Source organism: Lithobates pipiens, unplaced genomic scaffold (genome assembly GCF_037356315.1).
Source record: "Lithobates pipiens isolate NorthernLeopardFrog02 unplaced genomic scaffold, aLitPip1_a1.2 Scaffold_18, whole genome shotgun sequence".
NCBI lineage: Eukaryota > Metazoa > Chordata > Amphibia > Anura > Ranidae > Lithobates > Lithobates pipiens.
The window spans coordinates 31849920-31877097 of record NW_027507758.1 but is presented as its reverse complement, the minus strand read 5'-3'; the positions used below and the strand labels follow the sequence as shown (position 1 = coordinate 31877097).

The 27178-nt window shown below is 44.0% G+C and overlaps 1 protein-coding gene across 5 annotated transcripts in view; it reads left to right on the top strand.

Moving 5' to 3' along the window:
* The window catches only part of SPTBN1 (spectrin beta, non-erythrocytic 1), a 295191-nt gene that overhangs the window by 233220 nt on the left and 34793 nt on the right, over positions 1 to 27178 (top strand). For all 5 annotated transcript variants that reach the window (XM_077485548.1, XM_077485547.1, XM_077485546.1 and 2 more), the window contains 6 exons: positions 3555 to 3833; positions 5256 to 5386; positions 10415 to 10619; positions 13894 to 14268; positions 18388 to 18632; positions 26079 to 26217. In XM_077485548.1, coding sequence (XP_077341674.1) covers positions 3555 to 3833; positions 5256 to 5386; positions 10415 to 10619; positions 13894 to 14268; positions 18388 to 18632; positions 26079 to 26217 — 1374 coding nt within the window. The remainder of the gene's footprint in view (positions 1 to 3554; positions 3834 to 5255; positions 5387 to 10414; positions 10620 to 13893; positions 14269 to 18387; positions 18633 to 26078; positions 26218 to 27178) is intronic.

Sequence of the window (27178 nt, the reverse complement as noted above, 5' to 3'; positions counted from 1 at the left end):
TTTTTTTTTTTTTTTTTTTTGCTTTGTTAGTGAATATTTTTACACGTATATATTAACATATATTTACACATTTCACATTGAAAAAGCACAAAATTAAAAAAAAATCGAATTTGTAAATAACTTTTCATTGCTTTGTACTAGGGCTGCAACTAACGATTATTTTCATAATCGATTAGTTGGCCGATTTATTGTTTCGATTAATTGGTTAATAACCTTAGAAAAAATTGTGGTGTATAATTTAGTTAATATGTAAAGTTTAAAAAAAAGGCAATTTTATTCTTAAATATCTCTATATGCAGGGGTAACTATAAATAATCAACTATATGGATAGGGAGCAAAATATCGAATCCACTCTGAAAATAAGACAGAAGAGATATAGTGTATATATTAGAGAGGATATATACTGTATATACTATTAGGCTATATACTGTATATACCATTAGAGGAGAGATATACTGTATATACCATTAGAGGAGATATATACTGTATATACCATTAGAGGAGAGATATACTGTATATACCATTAGAGGAGATATACTATTAAATCATCATCAGACTCATTAACGTTAACCCCATTTTGTTACTGCCCGATTAATCAATTGTGAAAATAGTAATCGATGAATTTCATCGATTAGTTGTCGATTAATCGATTCGTTGTTTCAGCCCCGACTTTGTACCATTGCTGACAGCTGAAGTGGAAACAAATCAGCTGCGGTAGGTATCGACAATTGGTATCGGCGAGTACTAAAAAAAAAAAATATCGGTACTCGTAAAAAAAAAAAAAAAATGGTATCGGTGCATCCCTAGTTCTAAACCAGCCTTGCCTTTTCCATAAAGAGTTAAAACATCAGCCACATGAAATTGCATTTCCTGAGTTTGCTGCATTCATGCCGTGGAATGCGATTTGAATCATTTCCTTCCTCACTCCAATAGCAGCTACACCCATGTGTAAACACGGGTAAGCGCAAATGAGATGGTATTTTCCTTGTCCTCTGGTTTCGGGAGCCGCGTTTCCTTTCTGCGAGATGTCTCCGAGGCCTTTTGTGCTCGCAATGTTATTTTTACTTGCAGAATGGGAGGCTTAGAGGAACGTTTCAAAGGACTGACTTTCTTTGCCGCCCCGAATGTTTGTTTATAGTCGCTAAACAAATGTTTCCTTTTATGAATGACGTTTGTGCGATTGGAGGGTCTTTACCGCTGTTGTGAAGCGGCTCATTTAACTCGTGTAGAGATGAGTAAATTCCTAGAACGAGCGATTTGTTTTGTTTGTGTAGAATGAATATAGGAAAACGAGCTATTCAGCTATGGTATGATAAGCGGTTCGGGAAGAATTCTGTATGTAATTCATCACACATTCTTTCTGAATGGTAAAACACTTTGCAGAGAATTGTGTCTTTGGTCACAGTTATTTATTTTTTCAGTTGTGAAAGTTTAGGGAAATTTTAAAGGTTAATTTTTAAATATTCCAAATACCGCTGACTCCGGAATGTTGGACCTCACCCTCTTTTATGTGAGAACTGTAGGGATGTAGACTAGGGAAGATTCAATGTCACTCAGCCTATACTTTTTGCCAATTTTTGTTTCCAACCATACATTTTTTTCAAACATGTTAATTTTTTTATTTGCTTCGAAAAATCTAAATTGGTTAGAAACTGATGTTTTTTTGGCTGCCATTGGTGTGTTTTAACCACTTCAGCCCCAGAAGGTTTACAAAAACCCCCCTCATGACCAGGCCATTTTTTGCACTACGTTACTTTAAAAGACAATTGCACGGTCATGCGACGCTGTACCCAAATAAAAAGAAAAGGCTGCCAATTTTGAAAAGATTTTTTAGGTTTATTCCAGCAAGGCACAGGCAAACACTTAGAGGATGATGTGTACAGAGCAGCACAAGCAATCGGTGTATTGTGGTCACTATTCACCGTTCTTTATTTATGATAGAGAGAGAGAGGGCGAGAGGGAGAGAGGGAGAGAGGGAGAGAGAGAGGGAGAGAGAGAGGGAGAGAGAGAGGGAGAGAGAGAGGGAGAGAGAGAGGGAGAGAGAGAGGGCGAGAGAGAGGGCGAGAGAGAGGGCGAGAGAGAGGGCGAGAGAGAGGGCGAGAGAGAGGGCGAGGGCGAGAGAGAGAGGGCGAGGGCGAGAGAGAGAGGGCGAGAGAGAGAGAGGGCGAGAGAGAGAGAGGGCGAGAGAGAGAGAGGGCGAGAGAGAGGGAGGGCGAGAGGGAGGGCGAGAGGGAGGGCGAGAGGGAGGGCGAGAGGGAGGGCGAGAGGGAGGGCGAGAGGGAGGGCGAGAGGGAGAGGGAGGGCGAGAGGGAGAGGGAGGGCGAGAGGGAGGGCGAGAGAGAGAGGGAGGGCGAGAGAGAGAGGGAGGGCGAGAGGGAGAGGGAGAGATCGATAGATATAGATCGATAGATATAGATCGATAGATATAGATCGATAGATATAGATCGATAGATATAGATCGATAGATATAGATCGATAGATATAGATCGATAGATATAGATCGATAGATCTAGAGAGAGAGACGTATAGATCGATAGATATAGATCGATAGATCTAGAGAGAGAGACGTATAGATCGATAGATATAGATCGATAGATCTAGAGAGAGAGACGTATAGATCGATAGATATAGATCGATAGATCTAGAGAGAGAGACGTATAGATCGATAGATATAGATCGATAGATCTAGAGAGAGAGACGTATAGATCGATAGATATAGATCGATAGATCTAGAGAGAGAGAGACGTATAGATCGATAGATATAGATCGATAGATCTAGAGAGAGAGAGACGTATAGATCGATAGATATAGATCGATAGATCTAGAGAGAGAGACGCATAGATCGATAGATATAGATCGATAGATCTAGAGAGAGAGACGTATAGATCGATAGATATAGATCGATAGATCTAGAGAGAGAGACGTATAGATCGATAGATATAGATCGATAGATCTAGAGAGAGAGACGTATAGATCGATAGATATAGATCGATAGATCTAGAGAGAGAGACGTATAGATCGATAGATATAGATCGATAGATCTAGAGAGAGAGACGTATAGATCGATAGATATAGATCGATAGATCTAGAGAGAGACGTATAGATCGATAGATCTAGAGAGAGAGAGAGAGATATAGATCGATCTAGAGAGAGAGAGAGAGATATAGATCGATCTAGAGAGAGAGAGAGAGATATAGATCGATCTAGAGAGAGAGAGAGAGATATAGATCGATCTAGAGAGAGAGAGATGTATAGTGTATATCGCTACTCTGATGACCTCCCAAAAGCTGTAGATGTTGGAGAGCCCATGAAAACAGGGATTACCTTGGGGAGTACAGAACTGAGACATGAATACCTGGTTTTCATAGAAAATTGGGTGGTTATGTAACCAGAATCGGTGAACCACCATAACCTGATGTAATCAAAATGGCCATCTTGACTATCCATAGCTAGCAGTTAGCACCAGCTTCTTCTGGTGGTGTGGTCATCTTTGCGTGTTTTTGACATTTATATAACGTTTTTTTTTTTTTTTGTTTGTTTGTTTTTTTTTAAAGACTCTTCAGAAGGAGATCCAAGGCCACCAACACCGCAACGATGATATCTTCGAGAGGAGCCAAATGATTTTGGAAGATGGCAGTCTTAATCCTGAAGCCATGCAGAAACGACTGTCAGACCTTCAGACGCTATGGAACCTCCTCATTGAGGAGACGGAGAAGAGGCACAGGAGGTTGGAGGAAGCCCACAAAGCTCAGCAATATTACTTTGATGCTGCAGAGGCCGAGGCCTGGATGAGTGAGCAAGAACTTTACATGATGTCAGAAGAGAAAGCCAAGGTGACTGAACTTAAGTACAACCCTTGTCTTGATCACATAGATGTTATATGAGGCATTGGTGTTCATTACAAGTTTACTAAGTTTTACCAATTTCCTTGGAGCAATGCAAATTATGCACAGGAGTTTAATTCTTTAAGAGCCTTAATATCGATTTGTTGGTCTCTCCAAAATATGGGACACTTCATCTGGTACATGCGCTTTCTAACGTGTTTCAGTCCATTAGGAGCTTACTCATAAGGTAACCTATGAGCAAGCTCCTAACGTAGTGAAATGCTTTGGAAGTGCATGTACCATATGAAGTTTTATAAAGGGATTTTATTGACTTAAATTGTTGTGTACATGATGCATGTTTCTCTTTTGTATAGTTTGTAAACTATTGGGTTTATCCCCCAATTGATCCCATCTCAGTAGTTAAAGAGGGATTCCACCTAAAAAAAAAAAAAATATTAAAAGCCAGCAGCTATAAATACTACAGCTGCTGACTTTTAATAAATGGACACTCACCTGTCCCGGGGTCCAGCGATGCCGGCAGCTGTTCTAGGTGAGGGAATCAGGAAGTGAAGCGAATCAGCTTCACTTCCCGGTTCCCTACTGCGCATGCGCGATTTGCGCCGCGCAATAGGAAATCTCCTCGCTGTCACTGGGACCCGTGTGTGTCCCAGCAGACAGCGCGGCAGGACAGGAAATGGCGTAGACTCCCACAGGAGTCTATGCCCGGAAGTGGGTGAAAATACCTGTCTTTGACAGGTATCTCCACCCCCCTCCCCCCTGAAAGGTGTCAATTGTGACACCGGAGGGGGGGAGGGATCCGATCAGCGGAGGTTCCACTTTAGGGTGGAATCCCGCTTTAAGCATGGTGCTAAGCACGTTGCCTAACATTCAGGCAGCCATTCGAAAGGTGAGCTTTTAATGTGTACTGAAAAACAGTGCTGAAGAACTAGAACAGCAGTCATGTAAAAATAGCAGTCCCATAAAAAATGGCAACTTTATGACGACAAAAAATGTGATTGCTAAAAATAGTCTGAGGTGTCTCTTTAACAGAGGAAAAAAATGCATTTAATGGGGAATCTGCTAGAAATGGAAAAACTGGATGACCATTAATTTTATTTTCGGATTCTAAATATACACCGACCAGCTAAGCTGCTCACAGACAGACTATCGATCTTCTAAATGCAAAGTGTGGCGGTAAGAGATCGTCTTTCCAGGGTGCCGTAACTGATGTTCCCACAAAAAAAAGCTACAGATTAGGTGAACTAGGATACCCGGAACCCAAAGGATGAATAATTGGTCTGTAGAGTGAAAGACAACCGTTCAATGCTGTTCATGATCTTATTTTCAGTGCTGTTCTGGCAGATTGCTGGAGAACAGAGATCCCGTTACACGGATCGTTTTTCCCCGCTGACCTCTGGTGTTGTATTGCAGGATGAGCAGAGCGCCGTCTCTATGCTGAAGAAGCACCAGATTTTGGAGCAGGCAGTGGAGGACTACGCAGAGACGGTACATCAGCTTTCCAAGACGAGTAGAGCATTGGTGGCAGATGGACATCCTGAGAGGTCAGTATCTCTTTGTATACGGTGTCCGGGGGAGGGGGGCGACTGGGGCTCGGCCAGTTCACAGGAGGTGATCGGTTTGACATGGCGGTCCGGTACGATCCACGTGCCTAAGGCTTTGTCAGCTGCTACATTCTAACTAATAAGAGGCTTCTGTAATTGCTTGGCTATATCAAGAAAGAAAACAATATTGTGAATTGCAGTTGCTTAGCTAATGGGTATTCAAAAGATTATTAATAAGATCATTAGTTAAAAATATATTATAATTAAAATACCTTTTTAGAAAGTAGATCACCTGCCTGTCCCCGTTAGGAGTTTGACTTTGTATAGCCACATATTGCCGGCTGTGAGACTAAAGCCCCATACACACGATTGGATTTTCTGCAGATTTTTGTCCTCAGAGTTACCAAAACCATATAATATGAGGTCAAACCTTAAGCGTTTCAATGTGTATGCAATCAGGCAGGCCCTTGCACTACATGGTTTTGGTAAATCTGAAGACAAAAATCTGCAGAAAATCTAATAGTGTATGGCAGGGGTGTCCAAACTTTTTTCAAAGAGGGCCAGATTCGATGAAGTGAACATGTGTGAGGGCCGACCATTTTGCCTGACATTCTTTGAACCATTAAAATTCGGTCATTCGAGCACTCATACACTGCCCAACAAGAATTCTCGTGCCTTTGTCGCGCTCGTTTGCCTGACACACAGACGAATGCTCTGTTCTTTGGGGGTACCGTTAAGTCTTAATGGTACCCCACACATTGGAAACATGGGGTGCTTTTGGTGCAGCGCAATAAAAAAAAAAAAAAAAAGCTCTGGGACTTCTTTCCCTGCATTTTTGTGGGTATGGAAGCCCATTGAAATGCATGGGCTGCCCTACACACAGCATGCAGCCATGCAGATGTGAACCAAGGGCTTATTGGAGGGGCAGTAAAACTACATGGTTAAGCTGTTTTTACCACCCCCAACTTCTCCCCCTTTAGCTGCAGAGGGAGCAGCTGGGGGTGTACACATGCTGTGGCTGCAGCTGGAGGTATGCTCAGGGTGAATGGGCCTTCACTGCAACTACCCCGCAACTGTGTAGACTGCACAGTTGCGGTATAGTGATGCTACATTTACGGGCTTAAAACAGGTGGTGAGGAGGCAACATAATGCCTCTTTACCACCTTTCAAATGCCTCTGAAAAGCAATCTGTATATGGATTGCTTTTCAGAGGAGCAGCAATCCTGGCTGCTATCACACACACCAGCACCACAAAAGCAGTTCTGATGGTACAAGAATGGGGGGGGGGGGGGGTCTGGATTAAAAGTAACACACATGCATACACATACACACAGACATACACACATACAGACACATGCATATACTTACATACATACAGACACATGCACACACACACATACAGACACATGCACACACACACATACAGACATACACGCACATACATACACGCACATACAGACATACATACACACACACACACACACATACATGCACACAGATACATACAGACACACATGCTGCACACACATACAAACACACGCACATACATACAGACACACATGCACATACGCATACATACAGACACACATGCACATACGCATACATACAGACATACATGGACACACACACACATGCAATCATACATGCACAGACACACACACACATGCACATACAGACACACATACACACACACACACATACATGCATACAGACAGACATGCACACACACACACACACACACACACATAGACACACATGCACACACATACATACAGACATGCACACACATACATACAGACACACATACATACAGACACACATACATACAGACACACATACATACAGACACACATACATACAGACACACATACATACAGACACACATACATACAGACACACATACATACAGACACACATACATACAGACACACATACATACAGACACACATGCATACAGACACACATGCACACACACACATACATACATACATACATACATACAGACACACATGCACACACATGCATACAGACAGACATGCACACACATACATACATACAGACATGCACACACACACATACAGACAGACATGCACACACACACACATACAGACACACATGCACACATACACATACAGACACACATGCACATACATACAGACAGACATGCACACATATACATACAGACACACATGCACACATACAGACACACATACATACATACAGACACACATGCACACACACACACATAAATAAAGCCTTTTTAAAACGAATCTAGCTTGTAGTACAGTACCTTTCCATTCCATTTCCTCATTCAGCCGGGTACTGCACTGTAGGGGGAAGCAGAGAGCACAGCACACTCCTCTGCACTTTACTTTCACATTTGAAGCCGACGGAGCTTCACACAGTGCCGGGGATCGGCTCATTTGACAGCCCTGATCCCGCAGCACACCAGGCGGGCCGTTCAAAACCGGACTGCGGGCCGCGATTGGCCCGCGGGCCGGACTTTGGACATGCCTGGTGTATGGGGTCTTAATAGGGGGGGTGCAGCTGTATTGTAGGATTATTCAGAGGAAATGGGCTGTGTGCAAGTATTTTTTTCCCCTGAATATCCAATGTTTTTATAAAACTATTTGATTCCATTTTTTTTTATACTTTTTTTTTGACTTTTTCCTTATTGACCACCATTTGACCCCGGAAGATTTACCCCCTTCATGACCCGGGCATTTTTTTTTGCAATACTGCACTGCATTACTTTAAACGACAATTGCGCAGTCATGCAACAATGTAGCCAAATAAAATCTGGGTCCCTTTTTCCCACAGATAAATCTTTCTTTTTGTGGTATTTGATCACCTCTGCATTTTTTTTCTTCTTTGTACTATAAGCAAAAAGACAGACCGTTTTTGAAAGAAAAAAAAAATATTTATTTTACTTCCTGCTATAAAACACATTTAGGCCAATATGTATTCTGCTACATGTTTTTGGTAACATCCCAATAAGCATACATTGGTTTGCACAAAAGTTAGAGCATCATCTCCAACTTTTAGGATATTTTTTTTTTTTTACTAGTAATGGCGGCGATTAGCAACTTAAACAGCAGTACGATATTGCGGCGGACATTCTGACACTGCCATTTTTGGGGACCAGTGACACTAATACAGTGATCGTTGCTAAAAATGGCCACTGTCACTGTATTAATGACACTGGCTGGGAAAGGGTTAACAGGGGCGAGCAAAGGGTTAACTTTGTGCCTAGCCAGTGTTTTACTACACTGTGTTAGGTGCTTTTACTAGGGGAAGAGGCGGAATTTATTCCATACTTTGCAGGGACACACACATTCCATCCCTTCCCTCCTGTCAGAACAGCGATATACCTTGTTTACAGATCGCAGTTCTTTCTCTGCCTGATGATCAGCGAGTGCCAGAGGACATCTAGTACCTGCACCCTTCGATCGGCTTCCATTGTGTGTAATCGCATGGGAAGCAAGCGGCATGCATGCCCCCTACCCGGAAGTGTCGGATTTCGTATAGATAGATATATATAATCTACCCAGGACCCTGGCATGTATGGCGGTGACAATGGTTGTGTTATTAATGGTGAAGTCATGGGGTGGGGGGGGGGGGATCGTGAAGGAGGAAATATAATGAGCTCGGTTTTAGAAAGATTGAGTTTGAGGAAGTTGTGTGACATCCATATCGATATGTCATTCAGTAAGTTTGAGATCCGTGAGGAGATCGAGGGGGTGAGTTGAGGAGTGGAGCGAATTATATCTGGGTGTCGTCGGCATAGAGGTGGTATTGGAAACCATGGGAGGTTATCAGCTGGCCCAGGGAAGAGGTATAGAGTGAGAATAGGAGAGGCCCAAGGACGGAGCCTTGGGGTACCCCAACAGAAAAAGGAAGGGGAGCGGAGGAGATGGAGTTGTAAGTGACACTGAAAAGATAGCTGAGATAGGTAAGAGGAGAACCAGGATAAAGCAGAATCGTGGAGGCCAAGGGAGTATAATTTGTTGAGGAGGGGTGTGTGGATATATATATATATATATATATATATATTGGGTAGGGCGTACCTAAAGTGGTTAAAAGTTTTTGAGAATATTGCACATTATGCAATTTTAAACCGACTGGTCTTATGTATCTTGGCTTAGAAACCGTATATGATGTACTACTAAATAGGGTTGCTGGGTGTGGAAAAACTAGGGAGAGATTATCATTGCAGTCTTCTCCCAGCTGTCAAGTTGAACCAATCGTTTCTAACTTTCTTACCAGCAACAAGTGTGCAGACATCACTTTGATTTGCCTTTCATACTTTCTTTAGATCAGTGGTCTACAAACTGCGGCCCTGGGGCCGCATGCAGCCCTTTTCTTGCTTTTATCCAGCCCATGGGCACTATTTCATTCACTGAAACCAATGATGGAACACAGTTCCTCCCACTGACACCAACAATGAGGCCCAATGACATCAATGATGGGGCACAGTACTTCCGAATGACACCAATGATGGGGCATAGTTCCTCCCACTGACACCAGCAATGAGGCCCAATGACATCAATGATAGGGCACAGTACCTCCCAATGACACCATAGATGGGGCATCATTGACACCAACAATGAGGCCCAATGACACCAATGATGGGGCATAGTTCCTCCCACTGACACCAACAATGAGGCCCAATGACACCAATGATGGGGCATAGTTCCTCCCACTGACACCAACAATGAGGCCCAATGACACCAATGATGGGGCACAGTTCCTTTCATGGTCATCAAAGATGGGGTGCTTTTTTTTACTCTAAATGCATTTTTAACTTCTGTCTGGCCCTCCTAAAGTCTGAAGGACAGAAAACTGGCCCTTTGTTTAGAAAGTTTGGAGACCCCTGCTTTAGATCATTGAAAGTGCTGAAACCAAAGAAGGCCAGGCAACTAGTATTGTAAGAATGGAAGCTTCCATAGTTCCCCTAGCACAGGTTTCTCTTTGAAAGTGTTCACCTTTTGATAATGCGCTTCTTTCCACTTTCTGTATATTGCACAGCGAACGTATCAGCATGCGTCAGTCGCAAGTGGACAAACTGTATGCGGGTCTGAAAGATTTATCGGAGGAGAGGAGAGGAAAACTGGATGAAAGGCACAGGCTGTTCCAACTCAACCGGGAGGTGGATGACCTGGAGCAATGGATTGCAGAGAGGGAGGTTGTAGCAGGTTCCCATGAGCTGGGACAGGACTATGAACATGTTACAGTAAGTGGCCGATATTCTTATTTTTCTCAGATTTAGATTTTTAGACACCGCTTTACATTTCTATGTGCATTAAATCTCTATATTGCATCTCCAGGCTTATTGCACGATAAAATTCAATGAGCAGTGTGACACACTGATGTAAGAGATTAGATCCCATGCATTTGTATTGCCTAAACATCAATTTTTGTTGGGCTCAGCCATATATGGAGAAAATTTCTTTCCTACAATTATAGGTTGCAGGAAAGAGATTGTTGAGAGGGGAATCCAACCAAAGATAGTGTTAATGCAGGAATCCCTTCTGTCGCACCATTGTCTTCTCCCGCTGGGGGGTGGGGGGGGGTATCCCCACCGGAAGAAGACAGTGATTATTGCTAGCAGGTTAAACACGGCATGTTGTACCCAAGTTGATCAATTGATCATCTTGGTACATACAGCCTGCCCATACACTGTTCAAATCTTGGACGGTTCCTGCTGAACCAATCGAGATTAGAACCGTGTATGGCCTGCCTTAGGCTCAAAGAAGGTCCCCACATAAGCTTTGTCATTGCCACGACATGACAGTACTAGAGCGACACCTGTGAACCCAGTCCGAACCCTGGCTGAGATACAGAGAAGATGACCACAATTGCATGAGATTATCTATCTATCTATATATACAGTATCTCACAAAAGTAAGTACACTCCTCACATTTTTGTAAATATTTTATTCTACCTTTTCATGTGACAGCACTGAAGAAATGACACTTTGCTACAATGTAAAGTAGTGAGTGTACAGCTTGTATAACAGTGTAAATTTGCTGTTCCCTCAAAATAGCTCAACACACAGCCATTAATGTCTAAACCGCTGGCAACAAAAGTGAGTACACCCCTAAGTGAAAATGTCCAAATTGGGCCCAAAGTGTCAATATTTTGTGTGGCTGCCATTGTTTTCCAGCACTGCCTTAACCCTCTTGGGCATGGAGTTCACCAGAGCTTCACAGGTTGCCACTGGAGTCCTCTTCCACTCCTCCATGATGATATCACAGATCTGGTGGATGTTGGAGACCTTGCGCTCCTCCACCTTCCGTTTGAGGATGCCCCACAGATACTCAATAGGGTTTAGGGCTGGAGACATGCTTGGCCAGTCCATCACCTTTACCCTCAGCTTCTTTAGCAAGGCAATGGTTGTCTTGGAGATGTGTTTGGGGTTGTTATCATGTTGAAATATTGCTCTGTGTCCCAGTCTCATCATGATCTACTTCAGTATGTCACAGTAAATGTTGGCATTCATGGTTCCTTCAATGAATTATAGCTCCCCAGTGCTGGCACTCCCACCACCATGCTTGACTGTAGACAAGACACATTTTGTCTTTGTACTCCTCACCTGGTTGCCGCCACACACGCTTGTCACCATCTGAACCAAATACGTTTATCTTTATCTTGGTCTCATCAGACCACAGGACATTTATAGTAATCCATATCTTTAGTCTGCTTGTCTTTAGCAAACTGTTTGCAGACTTTCTTGTGCATCATCTTTAGAAGAGTCTTCCATCTGGGATGACCGCTATTCAGACCAATTTGATGCAGTGTGTGGCGTATCGTCTGAGCACTGACAGGCTGACCCCCCACCCCTTCAACCTCTGCAGCAATGCTGGCAGCACTCATACGTCTATTTTCCAAAGGCAGCTTCTGTATATGACGCCGATCACATGCACTCAATTTCTTTGTCTGACCATGGCGAGGCCTGTTCTGAGTGCAACCTGTCCTGTTAAACTTCTGTATGGTCTTGGCCACCGTCTTGCAGCTCAGTTTCAAGGTCTTGGCAATCTTCTTATAGCCTAGGCCATCTTTATGTAGAGCAACTATTCTTTTTTTCAGATCCTCAGAGTTCTTTGCTCCCCATTCACACCTGAGATCTTGTAACACTAACTAGTCACATGACACCGGGGATGGAAAATGGCTAATTGATTCCAGTTTGAACATTTTCACTTAGGGGTGTACTCACTTTTGTTGCCAGCGGCTTAGACATTAATGGCTGTGTGTTGAGTTATTTTGAGGGGACAGCAAATTTACACTGTTATACAAGCTGTACACTCACTACTTTACATTGTAGCAAAGTGTCATTTCTTCAGTGTCGTCACATGAAAAGATAGAATAAAATATTTACAAAAATGTGAGGGGTGTACTTACTAACTTTTGTGGGATACTGTGTGTGTATCTATATCGTTCTCATATATATTACTCTAGATCTCTATTTATATTTACACACAATATTATTATACTTGAAACAGAGCACCAACAGGTAAACTAATTCTAGGGGGTAAAAAAAATGCACATTTGAGTTTTAGTATCATTTTTCAAACGACCAAAAGAAGTCAGAAAGTTTATTATGATTTCCACTTCCTAAAGTGTTCAGAAAACATTTTGTATGTAAGACTTAAAGATGAATTCCAGGTATAGCTATTATTGCTTCGTTACATTGGTCCAGCTTGAACTAATGTAAGTATCCATGTGTCATACCTGGCCAGTCCTTGTGGAAGCTGGAAATTGCTGTAGTAGGCACCGCTGCTACAGAGATCGCCGGTTGTTTCTCGTTTCCATGCTGGGTGGCTTACCCGTTGCTTGGTGAATAAGGATGAGCTCAGGCGTGTTCGCATGGCCCACGTGCAGAGCCCGCCAGGAAGTCGGCGCAGTGCTGCGCTAATCACAGGCAGTGAGACATTTCCCCGATGTGCAGCTGCAGAGATCGGGCAATGTCTCACTGCTTGTGATTAGTGCAGCGCTGCGCCGACTTCCTGGCGGGCTCTGCACGCGAACAATGCGAACACGCCTGAGCTCATCCCTATTGGTGAACACAAAAGGTCGCTCGGCACAGGAGCCATTCACACAACGCTTTGCATTTGCTTAATGAATGCAAAGCGTTTTATGATTGCATGAGGTGGAGATTGTGAAGTCACTGCCCTGGCTTTCCACGTCATCCAATCAGAGAATGCTTTATATTCTTTGAGAAAATGCAAAGTGTTCTTTTGACTGGCACCTGTGCCAAGCGAGGGATCTCCCGTGTTCAGTAATACACTTCTATTGCTCCCAGCACTATATGGGCTTTCAGCAACCACATCAGCCAGGTTTGGCCATTATCGGTGGTGTCAGGTAGCCGTGTTTGAAAAGATGCCATTTCGAGTGGGGAATAAAGTATAACCTTTATGGATGACCAGTGCAAGAACAGATTCATTGCAATATTAATTGGCACAACGTTGAAACTCTAAACTCCTCTTTTTTTTCTTTCTTTTTTCAGATGTTGCAAGAGAGGTTCAGAGAGTTTGCACGTGATACTGGGCACATCGGACAGGAGAGGGTGGACACTGTTAATCACATGGCAGATGACCTTATTAATTCTGGACATTCCGATGCTGCTACTATAGCAGAATGGAAGGATGGCCTGAACGAGGCCTGGGCGGACCTCCTTGAGCTGATTGACACCAGAACGCAGATACTGGCTGCCTCATATGAACTACACAAATTCTATCATGATGCTAAAGAGATCCTTGGGCGCATACAGGATAAGCATAAGAAGATTCCAGAGGAGCTGGGAAGAGATCAGAACACAGTTGAAACACTACAAAGAATGCACACCACATTCGAGCATGACATTCAGGCACTGGGCACGCAGGTAAGCGGTATGAGGGGGTTTGTATATGGTCTTGCCTCTCAGTGTCTCAGGCCAAGAATGTTATCCAGTTAGGCTCAGTGGCAGCATTAAAGAGGAAGTAAACCCTGATGAGTTTACTTCCTCTTTGATTCCCTGCAAAGGTAAAGCATAATGGACTACTATGCATCGCATAGTCCATTATGTGTCACTTACCTGACACAGGAGCCAGCGAAGTCATCGCTGTCCCCTGTAGTCCGGAGCGTCCATCTTCTCGGTGGGTCTCACTGCTCCGGCACTGTCATTCGGCGAAGTTGCAATGACCTCACTCCCGCGCATGCGCACGGGAGCCGCCGTTGACAGCCGTTTACTCAGTGCGCCGTAGACAGCGGTGCCTGTCTTTCGGCAAATATCTCCTAAACCGTGTAGGTTTAGGAGATATTTCTTGGACCTACAGGTAAGCCTTACCTGTAGGTCAAAGTTGGTTGTAAGGGTTTACAACCACTTTAATCATATATAGCACTATAAGTAAAGCTAGCAGCATGTAGGGCGACAAAGAAAATATTGTGGCACAGACACCACCCCTAAGAAGCAAGACATTATGGGGTTGATTTACTAAAGGCAAATAGACTGTGCACTCTGCAAGTGCAGTTGCTCCAAAGCTTAGTAAATGAATAGAAGCTCTGCTGACTTCCATCATCCAATCATGTGCAAGCAGAAATGCTGTTTTTTTTTTGTTTTGTTTTTTTCCTTGCATGTGATTGGGTGTTCTTTGTAAAGTGAAACTCTACCTCATTTAAGAAGCTCAGGAGCAACTGCACTTTACAAAGTGCAGTCTTTTTGCCTTTAGTAAATCGACCGCCAAGAAACCTCTGGGCAGAACGTAAAAAAAAAAAGAAAGTTAACTGATTTCCTTCATCCACTTTATGCATTGTGGATGAAAAATATCTCCCACTGTTCACATTATATTTTGACAGCCAGCCCTGTCGGCTACCAAAATACCTGAACTATGGCTGCATCTGATTGGACAGATTCAGCTGACGTTTGCCCGCCTCCTTGAATCTTTCAGCCAAAAAATGTTGGCTGGCAAGCGGCTAACAGAGCCACCCACCAAGCGAAATTCCACATGGTCCATTTTAGTTAAACAGTTTGTATTTATTGGCCTGCCTCACTATTATTTGGAGGATAACAGGATTTATTCTTCTAAATAGAAAAGTTTTGCGCTAAACTACCCCTTTTAAACAGAAAAGCATTTAAGTGATAAGACTTTGAGCTGTGTCAGTGAAAAGGTTCATACACTGAAATCTGTGTCAGTGAAAAATCCACTGCTAAATGAAATGACATTGAAATGTCACAAAGTGACTACAGTGCATATAAACGCATGGACAGACACAAAGAGGTGCAGTGCAAAAAATGCAGATCGGCTGCAGGTTGCCTCGCCGCACCTGTCGCCTGTATTCTAGTGTGATTAGGGCACATAGAACACAATTGCTTTCTGTGTGCGTTTGCTGAAACTTGTGCAGAAAAACTCAGGTCTCCGTATAAATGTAAGCAAGCTCTGTGCGTATACAGAGCTATTTTCAGTCCGTTTTTTAATTAACCTGCCAAAATTCACTCCATGGGTGGCTGTCGGCACCTCCCGCCCCCCATCCTTCAATTTTAAAAATCAAAGGAGCTGGGTGGTAAAAATTTTTGGCCAAGAACAGCGCCAGCATCCAACAAGATGCAGGCACTGTTTGGGTATTTTAACAGCTGGCAGCTCCAAGTGCCAGAATCCAGTAACGGCAGAAAGGGAGACGTATAGATTGGGGGAATCTGTTAGCGCATAGGATGAGTGCAAAAAAATCCGTGTATAGCCAGCTTTACTTAATGTATCACACCTTGGTGTAACATTTTCACACAGTATATTGAATATTGTTCTGAACATTCCATTGTCTTAAAGTCAGTTGAAATGTAATTAGGGCTGGTGTACTCGTGCCGACCATAACAATAGTACCACACTGCTGCTCAGATGACATAATTTCCTATTTAGTCTCTGTAAAAACCTTATGGGAAGGTTTAGATTTGATGCTCCACAACCCCTGGGTCCATGTGCTTTAGAACCCCTGGCATGATCGTTCAGTCACTGAAACTGATTAACCGTTTATAGCCCACGTGATACATATTGTTGCAAAGTGCATGGGCCTTAAGGCCTGCAATGCTGCACATATGTGTCCGTGGGCGGCAGAGCTTTCTGTGCCGAGAGCATGTTCTCATGTCCGTGACTGAGCTGTCAAAGACAGATCTTGCTCTGTACTAATGATTGGGAGTCTGCAAGATCATCTCCCAATCATGTGACCACTGTGACAGCCAATCAGTGGTCACGTAATTGGCTGATCCTTCTCATTCCCCCCAGGTGTACAGACCCTACTAAAGGGATGCTGAGGCTGTGCGGGACTGGACTAAGAACCCGATCTGCTTTTTTTGATATTGTTGCCAGTTTATATAATGTTCAGTCCATTATAAGTGACAAGGAAGAAAGAAAGGCAGCACTGGTCTAAAAATCCCTATTAGACACCCTCTGTTAATTTCTATCCCTATAGTGTAATAAATAACCATAATCACAAACCTAAATAAAGTGTAAAAAATTCAATACAGTACAAAATAAAGTGCAAAAGTGAAAAAAAATGAATAAGAATATGTGACATATGCAATAAATCTCATGGTATAAAAAAGTTTAAGGGTCCTTTCACACGGGGCGGATCAGTTATGATCCGCCCCGTGGATATCCGTTTGCTCAGCGGGGATCACTCCGTCGATCCCCGCTGAGCAGGGAGATGACAGGTCCGTCTCTGCACACTGCGCAGGGACAGACCTGTCACAGCGGCGCTCTCCCCTATGGGAGATCGGATGACGACGGACCGCAGTGCCCGTCGTCACCCGATCCGATCCGCAGATGGATGGAAAAATAGCTTTTTCCTCCGTTACACTTTTTCGGAGCGGGTCGGATGTCAGCGGACATGTCACCGCTGACATCCGACGCTCCATAGAGCTCTATGGAGCACCCATTCAGGTCCGCCTGAAAAACTGACAGGCGGGCCTGAACGGGACGTCAGTGTGAAAGGGGCCTTAGAAACATTAAAAAAATAGTCCATGGTTATAGTGATCAAAAAAAAACTTTATGAAAATATTTCAAGTGATAATGAAAGTTCATTGATTCAAAAAACGGTGAAACTTTGTGATTTCTTAGATGTTGATCATATGTGTAAACATGTCATGTCTGTGCATCGCATCTAATTATTATTATACAGGATTTATATAGCGCCAGCACTTTACACCATTAGGGCAGACATTACAATACAAGAGGGATCAAAGAGCCCTGCTCCTTAGAGCTTACAATCTAGGAGGGAGGGACAAGTTATGCAAAAGGTTAATGGCTGTGGGGGGTGAGCTAATGGAGAAAATAGTGAGGTTGTTAGATGGAGGCAGGATAGGCTTCTTTGAAGAGGAAAGAGGGATCGCCTAAAAGTGGATAAATTTGGAGACAGTCTAACAGACTGGGTTAGGGAATTCCAGAGGATGGGCGAGGCTCGGGAGAAGTCCTGGATGCTGATATGGGAGGAGGTGATGAGGGAGCTAGAGAGCAGGAGGTCTTGGGAGGAACGAAGAGGGCGGTTGGTATTTTGAGACTAGGCTAGTGATGTAACTGGGGGCAGAGTTGTGGATGGCTTTGTAACTTGTTAGTATTTTGAATTGAATTTGTTGGGCAAGTGGCAGCCAATGGAGGGATTGGCAGAGAGGGGTAGCAGACACTGTGCGGTTTGTAAGGTGGATGAGTCTGGCAGCAGCATTCATGATGGACTGAAGGGGGGAATAGTCTATGTAAAGGTAATTCAATGAGGAGGGAGTTGCAGTAGTCAAGGCGAGAGATGACCAGGGAGTGAATCGGGAGTTTTGTGGTTTCATTGGTTAGAAAGGGACGTCATTTTAATTAGATTTAGAATTTCAAATGCTATTATTTTCCTGTGCAGAGCTGAATCCACCGGGCAACAGATGCAGCGTTTATATCCAATACATATATGAGGCTCAGTGTTTTCTGTTGGTGTAAGAACAAGCCGTCTATCTGTTGTGCGCCTTTACTGACTATTTCTTGCTAACGCCTAGGTGAGGCAGCTTCAGGAGGATGCTACACGGTTGCAGGCTGCTTATGCAGGAGACAAGGCCGATGACATTCAGAAGAGGGAGAGCGAAGTCCTGGAGGCCTGGAAAACATTGCTGGATGCCTGTGAAGGCAGGCGGGTCCGACTGGTGGACACAGGAGACAAATTCCGATTCTTCAGCATGGTCCGTGACCTCATGCTCTGGATGGATGATGTCATCCGACAGATCGAAGCCCAAGAGAAGCCAAGGTAAGGCTGCCATCTTTAGTGTATTAGCATATTCCATATTTTAATCAGATCAGTATTACCCCACAGCACAGCCTATATAGTATAATTGACAAACTAAAATCCAGAGGATAACAAAGTGGACCCTACAATGTGATGTGTACATCTCTGTGCTAATGTTTAACCAGTTGCCGACCGCCGCACGACGATGTACGTCGATAGCATGGCACGGGCAGGCATATTGGCGTACATGTACGTCCCTTGCCTCCCGCGGGTCGGGGGCCCGATCGGGCCCCCGCCCGGTGCCTGCGGCGGTCGGTATTCGTGCAGGAGCGATCCCGGACGAGGGGACGGCCATTCGTTCATGGCCACCCCCTCGCGATCGCTCCCGACGAATAGGAATCCCCCGTGACATCACTTCCTCTCCTGTAATGTAAACACAGGAGAGGAAGTGATGTATTCTCTCCTCCGTGTCGGTATTTTTCGTTCCGACACGGAGGAGAGCGGATCGGTGAGTTGCACCAACACTCTACACACACAGTAGAACATGCCAGGCACACTCACACCCCCCCTTTACCCCCCGATCACCCCCCCAATTACCCCTGCCCCCCAGTCACAGTGACACCAATGTCATTTTTTTTTTTTTTTTTTTTTTTTTTGCATTGGTGTCATTTGTGACTGTAATAACTGTTAGGGCAGTTAGAGTTAGCCCCCTTTAGTTCTAATGTACCCCCCTAACCCCCCCAATAAAGGTTTAACCCCGTGATCACCCCCCGTCGCCAGTGTCACTAAGGCTGGGTTCACATTGCAGCGGTTTATGAGAACGAATGTGATTCGCACCGCACTGCAGTGCAAATCACATCCGATCTCTGTGCGATTCGAGTTCAGCCATTCGCCGCACCCGCCGCACCCGCCACACCCGCCGCACCCACCGCAAATTCGCACGGGACCCTTTTTTTGGCCCGCAGCAGAATCGGATCGCATGGGTGTTCACACCATGCGATCCGAGTTTGCAGATCGCACTGCGATATGCGAACTGATCTGGGGGTGTCAGTAACATTTCACTGACACTCCCAGCAGTTCGCATAGGGCAGTGTGAACTGCCGCCGGGAGGCATGCGATGCGGGAACCCGCCGCGGATTTGCGGCGTTTCCGCATCGCTCCAGTGTGAACCCAGCCTAATAAGCGATCATTTTTCTGATCGCCGTATTAGTGTCACAGGTGACGCTAGTTAGGCAGGTAGGTATTTAGGTTCGCCGCAGCTTTTTATAGCGCCAGGGACCCCCATATACTACCGCATAAAGCCCCCTGATTGCCCCCTAGTTAACCCTTTCACCAGTGATCACCATATAACTGTTACAGGTGACGCTGGTTGGTTAGTTATTTTTTATAGTTTCAGGGCACCCGCCATTTATTACCTAATAAAGGTTTAACCCCCTGATCACCCGGCGGGTGTCATTTGTGACTAATAACTGTTAGGGCAGTTAGGGTTAGCCCCCTTTAGTTCTAAGGTACCCCCCTAACCCCCCCAATAAAGGTTTAACCCCGTGATCACCCCCCGTCGCCAGTGTCACTAAGGCTGGGTTCACATTGCAGCGGTTTATGAGAACGGATGTGATTCGCACCGCACTGCAGTGCAAATCACATCCGATCTCTGTGCGATTCGAGTTCAGCCATTCGCCGCACCCGCCGCACCCGCCACACCCGCCGCACCCGCCGCAAATTCGCACGGGACCCTTTTTTTGGCCCGCAGCAGAATCGGATCGCATGGGTGTTCACACCATGCGATCCGAGTTTGCAGATCGCACTGCGATATGCGAACTGATCTGGGGGTGTCAGTAACATTTCACTGACACTCCCAGCAGTTCGCATAGGGCAGTGTGAACTGCCGCCGGGAGGCATGCGATGCGGGAACCCGCCGCGCATTCGTGGCGTTCCCGCATCGCTCCAGTGTGAACCCAGCCTAATAAGCGATCGTTTTTCTGATCGCTGTATTAGTGTCACAGGTGACGCTAGTTAGGCAGGTAGGTATTTAGGTTCGCCGCAGCTTTTTATAGCGCCAGGGACCCCCATATACTACCGCATAAAGCCCCCTGATTGCCCCCTAGTTAACCCTTTCACCAGTGATCACCATATAACTGTTACAGGTGACGCTGGTTGGTTAGTTATTTTTTTATAGTTTCAGGGCACCCGCCATTTATTACCTAGTCTCACTAGTGTACCCCTAAATTTAGGGGTGTCTACTTTCCAAAATGGGGTCATTTGGGGGGGGTTTGTGCCATCTTGGCATTTTATGGCCTTCAAAACTGTAACGCCCTTAGAAAGCCTGAAGGCGGTGCTTGGTTTTCGGGGCCCCGTACGCGGCTAGGCTCCCAAAAAGTCCCACATATGTGGTATCCCCGTACTCAGGAGAAGCAGCAGAATTTATTTTGGGGTGTCATTTCACATATGCCCATGGCATGCGTGAGCAATATATCATTTAGTGACAACTTTGTGAAAAAAAAAAAAAAAAAGTTTGTAATTTTCCCGCAACTTGTGGCAAAATATAAAATATTCCATGGACTCAACATGCCTCTCAGCAAATAGCTTGGGGTGTCTACTTTCTAAAATGGGGTCATTTGTGGGGGTTTTGTGCCATCTTGGCATTTTATGGCCTTCAAAACTGTAATAGGTAGTGAGAAGTGAACTCAAAAATTTACGCCCTTAGAAAGCCTGAAGGCGGTGCTTGGTTTTCGGGGCCCCGTACGCGGCTAGGCTCCCAAAAAGTCCCACATATGTGGTATCCCCGTACTCAGGAGAAGCAGCAGAATTTATTTTGGGGTGTCATTTCACATATGCCCATGGCATGTGTGAGCAATATATCATTTAGTGACAACTTTGTGAAAAAAAAAAAAAAAAAAAAAAAGTTTGTAATTTTCCCGCAACTTGTGGCAAAATATAAAATATTCCATGAACTCAACATGCCTCTCAGCAAATAGCTTGGGGTGTCTACTTTCTAAAATGGGGTCATTTGTGGGGGTTTTGTGCCATCTTGGCATTTTATGGCCTTCAAAACTGTAATAGGTAGTGAGAAGTGAACTCAAAAATGTACGCCCTTAGAAAGCCTGAAGGCGGTGCTTGGTTTTCGGGGCCCCGTACGCGGCTAGGCTCCCAAAAAGTCCCACATATGTGGTATCCCCGTACTCAGGAGAAGCAGCAGAATTTATTTTGGGGTGTTATTTCACATACGCCCATAGCATGTGTGAGCAATATATCATTTAGTGACAACTTTGTGTAAAAAAAAAAAAAAAATTTTTTTTTTTGTCATTATTCAATCGCTTGAGGCAAAAAAATAAAATATTCAATGGGCTCAACATGCCTCTTATCAATTTCCTTAGGGGGTCTACTTTCCAAAATGGGGTCATTTGGGGGGGTTTTGTACTGCCCTGCCATTTTAGCACCTCAAGAAATGAGATAGGCAGTCGTAAACTAAAAGCTGCGTAAATTGCAGAAAACGTACCTTAGTTTGTAGATGTGACAACTTTTGCGCAAACCAATAAATATACAATTATTGACTTTTTTTTTACCAAAGACATGTGGCTGAATACATTTTGGCCTAAATGTATGACTAAAATTGAGTTTATTGGATTTTTCTAATAACAAAAAGTAGAAAATATCATTTTTTTTCAAAATTTGCGGTCTTTTTACGTTTATATCGCAAAAAATAAAAATCGCAGAGGCCATCAAATACCATCAAAAGAAAGCTCTATTTGTGGGAAGAAAAGGACGCAAATTTTGTTTGGGTACAACATTGCATGACCGCGCAATTACCAGTTAAAGCAGCGCAGTGCCAAAGTGTAAAAAGACCTCTGGTCATTTACCAGCAAAATGGTCCGGTCTGAAAGTGGTTAAAATGAGCATATCATGTCTGGCGTTTTTTTGGATTAGAGTACACACTTTGATCTACTCAGTGACTATGATAAACATTGCCAAATAAAACAAGCCTGCCGTTCTCAATGAACCCAATAAAAGGGATCCCCAGACACTCAAACCTTGATATTTTTTGTATGTTCCTGGCAGCCAAAATCACATGTTAAAACGTAGATTGACATGGATAATGATCAGTGAAAAGATAGTATTCTGAAAGGCACCTCCTCAAGGTTTGAGGGCTTGGGACCCCTGGATTAATTTTCTTTTTCATACATCATGGGACACAGAGTCAGGCTAATATTCATTACCTACTGGGTTATGCTCCATCGGTTGAATGGACACTGGTAGACCAAAGGTCTTTGGACAGGAAGTGATCCCCTATGTGTCCCCAAAATGGGCATGCAAGGCCCATTTTGGATCTAAGATCCCTGAACAAGCATCTACTGATACAGTCCTTTCGGATAGTCTGTCCGCTCAGTAGTAGCCTCACTCAAGAGGGGAGACTTTCTAGCCTCCATCGATCTGACATGTTTTTCCACATGCCTATCTTTCAGCCTCATCAGAGATTCCTACGTTTTGACGTCATTTTCAGTTTGTGGCTCTACCCCTTGGGCTGGCTACAGCTCCCTGGGTGTTCACAAAGGTCCTACCCCCCAGTTATCTGGATGACCTCCTACTCAGAGATCACTCATTACGGGCTCTAGAGCAGAGCATAAAATGTACAGTGCGGTATTTTAAAAAGCTTAGGCTGGATCATAAATTCCGAAAAGTCAGCCTTAAAACCAGCTCAAAATCTAAAGTATTTAGGTCTGATCCTAGATAAGGTTCAAGCAAGAATATTCTTGCCACCCGTGAGGATCTGTGCCTTGAAGGCTCCGGTACATCAGATAAAGGCCACCAGACAACCCTCCATTCAGCTCTGTATGAGTCTTCTAGGGAGGATGGTGTCCGCCTTCGAGGCAGTTCCCTATGCCCAGTTCCATTCCAGGCATGTTCGAGCAGGTGAGGATTCAGCTTTCCGGCTAGGCTATTGTTTGGCAGGGTGTCTCCCTCCCCTCAAGGCTATTGCTCTGGGATGTCCCAGTAGGTAATTATATATTAGCCTGACTCTGTGTCCCATGACTGACGTACTCAAAGAAAAAGGATTTTACGGGTAAGTATGACGAAAAAATCCTATTCTTTTCACCACATTAAAACTCAGGACATCTCTAGCTTCCATATATAGCCATTTTCATTCAAAGTTTGACCCAAATCTGTAAAATCTTTGCAGATGTTTCAGCTTCCATCAGAGGTCCCATCACCTTTTATCTCTATCTTTTGGGATGTTGGCAAACTTTTATTAGGTGCCTCAAACACTCAAACATACTCGCAGCTAATCCCGTAATCGCTTATGGAGTGATTACCTGCAAAGATTGGCCCTGGACGCAGTCTGTCTGCATTCAGGGCCGATCATCACTGGTAATCGCTCCAAGAGCAATTACATGAAAGTGGCTTTGATGACCTGTGAAAGCTGTCCGCCTCCCATTGCTTTCAATAAGACTGCTGCCCACAGCCAATCGCCAGGAACACCTGCTGAGTGTGAATGGGGCCTAAAGGAGATTATTTATTTATATATATTATAAAATATTCTCTAAAAACAGTTAAGAAATCAGTTTAAACATTTGGCCTCCATAAGATTTAACCCCCTTTATGATTAGGCCATTTTTTTTGCAATACGGCACTGCGTTACTTAAACTGACAATTGCGCGGTCATGCAACGCTGTACATAAATAAAATTTATAAATTTCCCCACAAATAGAGCTTTTTTTGGTGGTATTTGATCACCACTGCCATTTTTTTTTTTTTTCACGCTATAAACTCCTGTATTGCCTTGTATTGTAACTGTACTGTCTGCCCTAACGTAAAGAGATGTGCTAACGGTTGACGGCAAATAAATCCTGTATTATAATAAACAAAAAAAGACTGCCGCTTTTTATAAAAATATTTTTTACTTTCTGCTATAAAACACGTCCAAGAAAAAGTTTTAAATCTAATTTCTTCATGAATTTAGGCCAAAATGTATTCTGCTTCATATTTTTTTGTTAATAAAAAATAAATAAAAAAATCCAAATGGGTCTATATTAGTTAACGCAACTCTTATAGCATCTACAAACTTTGGTGTAGGTGTGTATAGATATAGAGATATATATAGAGGTCTCTATAGAGAGAGATATATATATATATATGTGTATATGTATAGATATAGATAAAGAGAGAGAGAGAGAGAGTTTTATTTTTATATATATATATACACTCTACTAGTTTTTTTTTTAACTTTTATAATGGCGGGACATGTGGTGGACAATTGGATACTAACTGACGTTTTTGACACTTTGTGGGAACCAGTGACACTAATACAGTGATCAGTGCTAAAAATATGCCTAGGAAGAGGTTAAAGTTAAGGTGATTAAAGGGTTAAATGTTTGCCCAGCCAGTGTGTTTGTGTAGTTTTATTATGGTGCTTTTACTAAGGCATGTGATGGATTTTCTTTCCTCGCTTTGCAGGGAAAGAAAATCCATCACATCCCTTCTGTCAGGCAGGTGCTCTGCCTTTTTTCTTTATTTATTTTTTTATTTTTTACAGAGCTCAGTCCAGCCTCTCTCCTCGCCCATAAGTGGGTGTCGGTGGACAGCCATTGGCTGTCCACCTGCTGAATGGGCCTCTGCTGTGACTAATAACAGCAGAGGCGGCACTCGCACACACCGCCTACCTGGAAATGCAGAACCGTGTAAATGTACGGTATTCTGCACAGAACGCCCCCCCCCCCCCCGGTAGCAATACATCTGCTATAAGGCAGTCATTATGTGGTTAAAGGGTTTGTAAAGGTACGCAATGTTTTTCATCTTAATACATCCTATGCATTAAGATGAAAAAACACCTGGCAGTCACTGGCCCCCTAGCCCCACTGTTTTATTTACCTGAACCCCTTAATTCAGTCAGGAGGGGGGGGGGAGCGGCGCGTGTCGGCTCCTTCTCCATGGGCTCTTCGCTCTTGATTGGATAAATTGATAGCAATGGCTGAGCTGCTATCAATCTAATCCAAGGGCGTCAGCGCCGGGGCGGGGTCCGGGTCCAGCATTCTGTGTCTATAAACGCAAATGTTGGACTCGGGAGCGTGCCGGAAGGTAATCCCCTCGGGGAAGGGCTTCTCCTAGGGGGATTATCAGATGTGGGGAGGAGCCGCCGGGCGACTCCAGAAAATCAGGTTCGGGGCCACTCTGTGCAAAACAAGCTGCACAGTGGAGGTAAGTATGTTTGTTTAAAAAAAAAAAAAGACCCTTACAATCACTTTAACCTAAAAAAAAAATTAAAAAAGACCCAAAATCATTATATGCCCTATCTGACCCTGTCCTCGTTATCTGGATTTTTGATAAGTCTATTGAAAACATGCATATTTGTCCAAGCCAGGTTATAGATTCAGATTACTGCCTATTATTAATTATTACAGTATAGTGCACTGCATTCCAACTTTTCTACATTCTATAGAGCTGTACAATTCATTGTCCTGTTTGCCGTTGCAGGGATGTTTCTTCAGTAGAACTGCTCATGAATAATCACCAGGGCATTAAAGCAGAAATTGATGCCCGGAATGACAGCTTTACGACATGCATTGAGCTCGGCAAGTCTCTGCTGGCGAGGCAGCACTATGCAACAGAAGAGGTAATCCGCCCCGATCATTTATAGCTCAGCTGCATTGCAGATCTGCATGTGCTTGGCTGCTGCAAAGACAAACGCCATCATCGGAAGGAAGGTTGTCTGGCATTCTCCCTGCGCTTAGCAATTCTCCTGTAATAGAACTTCTACAGCCTTGACTGCCTATTGTACTGTATTCCTACCCCCACCACGATGTGAAATGTAGCTTTTATGTGCAAAGCTGACGCAGCATTTTATAGCTTTGGAATAAAAATCAATGAGTGGTGTTGCGTTCTAAGTAATAACTAAAATAATAATAGTGGATGAAAAATAAAGCACACATGGAATCAACCCTAAGACGGCTTTCACACCGAGCCGTGGGGGGGCGTCGGCGGTAAAGCGGCGCTTTTTAGCGCCACTTTACCGCAGTTTTAGCAGCACTATTCGCCCACTAGCGGGGTGGTTTTAACCCCCCTAGCGGCCAAAAAGGGATTAAGTCCGCCTGCAAAACACCGCCGGGGCAGCGTTTTGGCGGCGGAATCGCAGCCCTGCCCCCATTGATTTCAATGGGGAGGAGCAGTGAGTTCACCGCTCCAAAGAAGCTGCTGGCAAGACTTTTTGCGACGCCCTGCCAGCACGCTGCTCCAGCTCCTGAAGTGAATGGAGCCGCTTTTTTCGGGCTATATTTTTAGCGCTGTAGCGCCTGAAAACCGCTGCCGGTGTGAAAGGGGTCATAATGCTAATCAAACAGGCCTAGAGAATAACCACTATAAACGAATAAATTATAACATGCATGTGGCAAAAGCAACAATAGTGAAGTACAATCTTCAATAAGAAAATATTAAAGTGATGGAGAAGAAAAATGTCCGCATAAGTAATTCTTCAGATAAATATTAACCACTTCAGCCCCGAAAGGATTTACCCCCTTGCTGACCAAAGCACTTTTTTGCAATTCGTCACTGCATCGTTTTAACTGACAATTGCGCAG